General features: G+C 39.3%; 1 protein-coding gene across 2 annotated transcripts in view; it reads left to right on the top strand.

The window, feature by feature from the left end:
• Positions 1 to 50: 50 nt before the first annotated feature.
• Positions 51 to 7,728, top strand: part of SNX29 (sorting nexin 29) — a 102,415-nt gene continuing 94,737 nt past the window's right edge. The window contains exons 1-2 of one of the 2 annotated variants that reach the window (XM_039390104.1): positions 51 to 162; positions 7,094 to 7,158. In XM_039390104.1, coding sequence (XP_039246038.1) covers positions 123 to 162; positions 7,094 to 7,158 — 105 coding nt within the window. In that variant the 5' untranslated portion in view covers positions 51 to 122. Of the gene's footprint in view, positions 163 to 1,397; positions 1,480 to 7,093; positions 7,159 to 7,728 lie in introns of those variants that run through there. The other variant, XM_027743969.2, reaches the window with a different exon arrangement.

The following is a 7,728-nucleotide window of genomic DNA, read 5'->3' as shown; positions in this document are numbered from 1 at the left end:
GATCTTGTGCCAAAAATTACTTGATGGGATACAAGGAATGTTCCAAGAGGCAGAAATGAAGACCCACAGTACATCCTCAGGGTTGTAGCCCCTATGATACTTGAAACAGGAATGTTCTAACGATGGATCCTTGTAGAGAATGGAGTCCTCCCGGTTCAGAAGGTATTGCTGGGTCACACTGAGGGAGGCTGTGGGGCTGTGGAACACCACACCATGGAATCATGGAATACCCTGAGTTGGAAGGGACCCACAAGGGTCATCAAAGTCCAGCTGCTGGACTTCACTGCAGTCCCTGCCATCCCCATGTATTTCCTGGTGATACCAGCTTTCCTTTCAGCATCCTTCTCTGATGTATCTCTATTCTACTAATTTTTTTACTTACCTTTATCATATTTACAAAGACTGGCGATTAGCAAGAGTCATGCCAGACTACTGTGTGGCCTAATATTAGGAATATACTTCTGACCCCTTGCCTTCCAAACATTAATATTATTTTCCTAATATTAGGCCAGTTATACTCCTGGAAAACTGCAACAACAGAAAAAAAGTCAACCCAACGATCTTCTTTATTCATAGCTAACTTTACATTTCAGTTTCTTGCACAAATGATGAATTAAAATATTTTAGGACTAGTAAATTATTGCACAAAATCTATGAACGATCCCTGTTAGAGCAGCTTTAGGAGTCTGACAAAGCTTGGGCCGGTTGGGATTTAGCTGCATAGGTCTGGGCACATAGAGCCAAAACTTCTGAAACAGGCCTGGATAGAGAGCTACTAAATTTATATTGGAATTTTTAATTCCTGAAAGCCCTTACATAGGACAGCTTTTTCTGCCTCTAGAGATTAGAGACACACTTTCAAAGTGAAACATTAACGTGTCCAGTGGAAGAAGGCGCTTGCAGTGGCTGTGGCTTGCTAAAAAACCTCAGACTGGCTGCGAAACTTCATTTCCATTATCGGCTACCGAAGGACGAGCAAGTGGTCTAGTTATAACACAAAACCTTTTATTTTGATTATTGCAACTACGTTCTGCGTGTTGGATCACATTTCATATTATTTTATGTCCCACAGTTTTTGTACCTTTTTTATTTTTATTTTTTCGAAAAATGACCGTTTCCGAGCTTTCACCTTGCACAGCCCCCGTGCCAGCGCAGGACAGGTTATCCCCGCTTCTCCCACCCCTCCCGTGCCCGGTGTCCCTTCCCGCCCCACAGAGCGGCTCAGCCCGGGCGGGCGGGGGCGGCGCGGCTGCCGCGGGCTGTGGGGTCGCGATGAGGGTCGGCGAAGGGCTCCGTGCCGGGGGACACCGTGAGGAGCCCCTGAGGGCCCCCGGGCTGGCCGCGCTCCCCACACCCCGGGCCGTGTTTACCTTCCGGGGCGCGGGCGGGTTCCGGGGCGGGCGGTCGCTGCCGGCCCGGCCGTGGCTGAGCGGGAGAGCGGCGGCCCCGGCGGACGGAGCCCCGCGGGCACCATGAGCGGTGAGTGGGGCGGGCCGGGCCCTCCGCCCCCGGGGGAGGGCACAGCCCGGGGGTCCCCGGCCAGGCGTGGTCCTGCCCCGGTCCCCCGTTCTCCCCGTGCTGAGGCACCGAGCGCTTCGGTCTCTCATCACCACACCCCGCTCCTCATTCCGGCTCCCCCAAGTACCCCCGAAGTGCTGGTTTACCTCGTTTTAAACCCCGAGTGCTGCCCTTGAGCGTGGCTTTACTGGCTCACAGCACAAGTGATGCTGGGCTCGGTGTTGCCTCAACTGTGCAAGATCACGGGAAATACTCCCGAGAAAATACATGACCAAGAAAAACGGAAATAATAAAAATTAACAGAATGAACTCAATATCAAGCAGGCGGTGGGAGAGGTGAGAAGCATGACCATGCCCAGTGGAGAAAGTGGTGCCTTCTGGTGTTCGGGGTGTGCTGACTGTGTCTCCAGCTCAGTCCCGGCGAGGATGTGTCGGGTCTGGATGTGGGAATTTCTGCCCTCCGTGTTCGGGGAAAGCGGTGCGGGGGGTGTGCTGAATCCCAGGGGGTCTGAGGTGTTTGTCAAAGGAAATTCTTGGAAGCTTTGCCTGAGAATTGTGACCTATAAACTCCAGGACTGGAGGATGTAGAACCACATGAATGGGTCAGCATAAAGAGTTGTGAGGGAGAATGAAATTTTAATAGATTTCTCTTGTAAATGTAAAGGATAAGTGGTAGTTACTGAATATGTATTAAAGCACATTGGCAGGGGTTTATTTGGGGCTTCTTAAGAAGTAAATACTTGGGTGGGTCTCCTTGTACAACTTCAGTAATGGAAGTTGCAGTCAACAGTCTGCACCTGAAAATGAGATTGCTTGTTTATCCCCCACCCTGAGTTAATATGTGGTGAGACTTCTTGCCTGTAAGGCTATAAGAAAATACTGAGGAGTTAACTGGAGTAACTAAATGCCACACTGCAGTAATTTCTGAAAATGAAATAAAAAATAAAACTGCTTCAGTTGTATTTTTCTCTGTTTTGTTCTGAACTTTGTGGTAAGAAGAAAACAGCAGGGTTTTTTTATGGAAGAGATGAGGCAAAAAAAGAGATTATTTTTGGGAAACCTGTTAATTAGCCTTGTGAAAAATGCAAGTAACAGGGAAATCTTTCAAACCATGGGAAAAGAAAGTTTCTCAAATGTTTCAGATCTTGACACGATATAGACTAAACCCTATATGAAATCTGTAAGAGTCTTTGTTTTCATGTGGAAAACCTCAGCTCTTCAATGGTGAATTCAGGCCGGGACTAGCCTTGTGCAAATTTGTGCAAATCAGAGCCTAAATCTTCCTGGGAGACTCACCTTTGGAAGCTCTGTTTGGATTCTGTGACTCAAAAGGCAAGGTAGCACCTCTTGTGGCCTAAAGCTTCATCATGTAGCTATTTTTAATACCTTTACTCTTGTTTTTTTTAAGACAATGAAGAGATACAAGTTTATGAGGAGAAAACATTTAATTACTTAAAACAGAATAATGCCTAAGGTTATTAATTAACATTAACACTAGTACTTCAGTTACGTGGTGACCTAGCCAAGTGTAGCCCCTGCCAAGACTTATATGACTTTCCCAACAGTTTTGATTACACAGTGAGATAACAAAAAACCCTACTGATGTTGCACTTTGCCAAACATTACTGTTATACAACACTGTGCAGAATTTTTCCAGAATAATACAAATGAAACAGTTCAGAACAAAGAAATATCTATCATTATCATGCTTGTTTCAGATAGAGGAGATAGCTAATGTTAACATCAGTTTTAACCATGTCCTTCTTTTAGCAGCTGTAACAGCACTGTCTGCACTTATTTCCTTGGCCAGTTTTAGCCTTTGAAAGTAAAAGAGGTGTTCTAAAATATAGATAGAAGAACCTCTTTTCCTAGTGGCTATAATTAAGTTTAATGTTTATTTTTTTAGCTACAGTGCATTTCTAGTGGATGTGAAGGTAACTTCCTGTTTATTTAAGCATTACTTAAATATTACTAATGCTACTTATTAATTGCATAGTCATATTTTATTGTACAAGTGCTGAATAGGCTAAACTTTAAAGGGAAGTAACACAAGGAAACTAGACTTCTGTGCTTGTCAAGATTTATGGGTGTTGTCAGTTGTTTAGCAACAGTTTCAGAAAACTTAAAAAGGCACCTAATTGAGGATGAGGCAGTAGAATCATAATAATGTAGTATCAGGTGGCATTTAAATTAAGTCTGTGTTTGTTTTGTCTTAAACTTGTACCCTCAGAACCTGTACTAGAGCAAGCAAAAGGGATTGCAGTCTGATATTTTGCATACAAGACTTAAATACAAGTAGTGTTTTAAGAGCAAGCTGAGATTTATTTTTTTAACTTATATGCTACATGTGGTGCTGAAGAGCTTTAGCTATAAAAAATTGGATGAAAATCCTGCTTTCCTTTACTTGCATGTCAGTTCTGTGCTGCTTTGGGTGTGGATGTTTGTGTCAGGGTATGGAGAGAAGTTTGTTTCAAAAATAGGAAAGCATGACCTTGAACAACAGAAAATAAGGAGGGTCACAGAGGCAGGTGCAGCACCTGAGCCTATTTTAAACCCTTTTTAACATACATAGATGTTGGTGGGAGGAGTCTCTTTAAGTTTCTTAACTTTTGCAACCTTATGCTTATGTTTTCACAATTATTTTTAGACTCATGTAGGAACTTCCTTTTTTTGTTGCTAAAGTCTAAATGCAGCCTTTTTTCTGAGTGATGCTGTTTTTGTGCATTCTCTGTTTTGTATTTGTATGTGTGTTACTGCAGTTTTTACCACTATTCTGAATCTGGAGAAGGGTATTTTGGTCAGTTTGGAATACACTTAGACTTTAAATCAGCTGGAGTTAATCACACTTAATTGCTGCTCTTGTCTGAAAATACACTTTTTTTTGTTTCCAAAAGGCTTAGTTTAGAAAATGAAGACGTAAAAGAGTAAAATCTTAGAGTTAGTACAGATTTATTTTTACCTTCCACCTGAAATGAAAACATTGCTAAATACTACTACATTTTCTAGGCTTATTACAAAGAACAATATATCCTGTGTTCAAAAAGCACACAACTTAATCTTTCAGTTTAAAAAAAGTTAGACTTTGTGAATATTTTTCTTCTGTCTGCAGAATTTCTATTAAGCACAGCAGTAGAAGAATTTAAGATGTGCATTGAAGAGAAACCTCGGCCATCCCTCAGTATAGACTTTATAGTATTATGTGGCCTTATAGCCTTGTTAATGGTGGAGGTGATTTGAAATGCTTCTGACATTATTGGATGTAATCACGTGTAGTCCTGATTGTTATTAGTGCAAATTTGTGACTATAATGAAGACAAAATGCACATTGCATTCAGTCTGTGTAGATTTAGGGCTGTTTGATATCACAGGCTTTAGTGTTTCAGAACATCAATTAGTGTAGTGAAAATCTGTAGGTTTTCTGTATTTATGCATTTTTTATATTGATCACAGTTTGAAATCTGGTTGCAAACAGTTCCTGTGTTACCAAATAGATACAAAGAGTCTGAAGAGGTGTGAACTTAAAAACTAACATGTATTGCATTTGGAAGTCAAACTTAGCCCACATACCAATATTTTCATTTGAAAGGTGTTTTTCAGGTCATGAAATTATTAATTACATGCATTTGTTCTGATGTAGTCTCAAGAAAAGTTGTGTTATGCGTGTTCTTGCAGGTATGTGGGTAGCATAATATGTAAAAGTAGTGAGTTTTGAAGAAAATCTATAGGTTTGTGTACATTCAATGTCACTGCACGTGAGGGGTTGTACTAAAAGCTGGGATAGTTTTCCTTATTTTACAGTTCTGTGATTTATTACAAGACATATAAATGCAGAGGCATGTATGCATCTCCGTTTTTGGCAATGCATGCTTGCTAAAAGCACTGAATATAATTTAATAAATTATAATCTCTGAAGGAGCACAAAGTGGAATGGTAGGGATTATATGAATTTAACCTTATCTTTGCAGTGGCATAACTGGCATAGTTGTTAGGAAGCTAAAACCTGGTTGGTGTGGAGTTTGTTCTGGAGTCCTTTGCTGCCTCTGAACATTGTTTGTGTGCAGCGAAGTGCTTGACTAACAGACCTGAACCTCACACATCACATGCCTGCCCAGATTGAGTCAGAGTTCAAAACTGGAAGTATAACTTCTAGAAAACACACTGCAATCAGCTAAATAAGCCTTGTGAAGCTTGGTTAGTGAGCAGCTACGTTTGCACGTTTTTCTTGTTTTCTTTCTTCTATTGTACCTTGGGGGTTTTCCTCTCCTAATCCCATATTTAATGAATATACATGGACTATGAGTTATATTAATATATTTATAGACAAATTAACATGAATATATATTCAAACATTATATTAATATAATATATATTAATATATTATATGAGTATATATATTTAAACAAAGACAGAGCCATTTCAGTAGGACATATTCTGTCCTGTCCTGGTTTAGGAGCAAACTGTTTTGAATGGTATTATGAAAATAGGAAATTCTGGGATTTGGACATCACAGTGTCAGATAGCAAGAGGAAGAGACATATTTTTGATGTCATCTCTCTTTACTAAAGAGCTTATTGTGTGGTGTTTGATTTTCAGTGTCTGGAGGAACTTGCTCATGCAGAGTTTTGATAATTGGCTTTCAGTCTATACATGTATTGATTGTATGTTCTTTAAGAGGGAAAGGATAATAATGACCCTAATTCTAGAGAGTTCACAGAGGTTTCTGATAGATATTTTGAACTTAAGCTCAGAATAAAAACATTATAGAGGTAATATAGGTTAATTAAAGAATAAATTTTACATATATTCATGGGACTTTATAAAGGATATTCCAACAAGCAAAGTATTGTGCTATTTGTTGTTGAAATGCTTGAGAAGTTAAAGATTGTCTTGCATAGTTGCTTGAATAGTAAGAAACTAGATTTTATAAGTGTTAATCAGGAAGAACTCTGCTGGTAGCTAAATTTTAAGGGATTGATTGTAACAGTTACAAAGTTCACCTGACTTAAAACTCTTTCTGCAGTGAGGTTGTTTGACAGTAAGATATTCCTGCTCTCTCCTGCTCATTTTCCATTCTTTTTCTCGTTCTACTAAGCTGGTAGTTGTCCCAGTGTGAGTGAATACTTGTGTGGTTGTGTGAGCTCCATCATAAGCTCATCCAACCCACCAGAAAAAGAAAAAATCTTAAACTGGGTTAGTTGTAGGCTTGCACTGTGGCCCCAGAGGTGGTTGGTTGTGCTGTGCATCAGCTTGCACAATTATACTGCATTTGGTATTACTGCAATATATGTTATATCATGAAACCAAAATCTTACTAAAATAAGACTCTAGATGATATTTGAAACAGTATTCCTGCTATACCAGCATATTGTATACATATATAACAGCATGTTATAGAAAGGCTACTTGAAACCTCAAAACAGAGTTTGTACTGCATCATTTTACTTAGAGAAAATACGTTAGTTAATGTAATGGAATAATTGGCATGGGAGGAAAGTTTTCAGGGCCCTTGTGTTGGCCCAAACATATTTTACAGAGCCTATTTATTTTAAAATGATATAATTTCGTTGAATTTCAGGTTCACAGAACAATGACACTAAAAGACAGTTTCTTCTAGAACGGCTGCTGGATGCAGTTAAACAGGTGAGAAATCCAATACACATTTCTGTAGTATCCTTGCTCAGAGTTGTCAGAACTGGCAGGAAATGTCTTTGCTCTTTTTCCTCCTCTTTAACTAGCAGGAGGAATAAGAAAAGGAGAGAGAGAGAAGAAATCTTGGCTTTTACATGATACTAAATATTTTTTTTTTCTGCTAACAAACAACTATTATGCAGTATTTGTTTAAAATTCTTGTTCTTGACAGATTATACTTGTAATGTATATACTTGAGGTATATATAATACTATAGAATATATGCTGTGAACATATATATTTGTAATACTGATAAGACTGAACTAAATTGAAGTGTACTGCAAAGGCTAACTTGGTGAACATTTTAGAGTAGAAGCTTTTTTTCTTTGCTGTAGTTTTTTAGTGAATGGTTAAAATACATGTAAAGATATGATTTGTTTATTTATGTCTGTATTTTGCATCAACATGAAGTTCAGCAAGTAGAATTTCATACACTAGATTCAATTTAAGAGGGCTTGTGAGGGGAAAGAATGCCTCAGGAGTAAGCCAATGATATGTTTTATAAAGAACAATTCTTCTGTA

The sequence above is a fragment of the Pipra filicauda genome, unplaced genomic scaffold (assembly GCF_003945595.2).
Source record: "Pipra filicauda isolate LSUMZ 115617 unplaced genomic scaffold, ASM394559v2 scaffold127_size2900866_pilon, whole genome shotgun sequence".
Lineage (NCBI taxonomy): Eukaryota > Metazoa > Chordata > Aves > Passeriformes > Pipridae > Pipra > Pipra filicauda.
The sequence above is the reverse complement of the archived record's forward strand: the minus strand, read 5'-3'. Positions and strand labels throughout refer to the sequence as shown.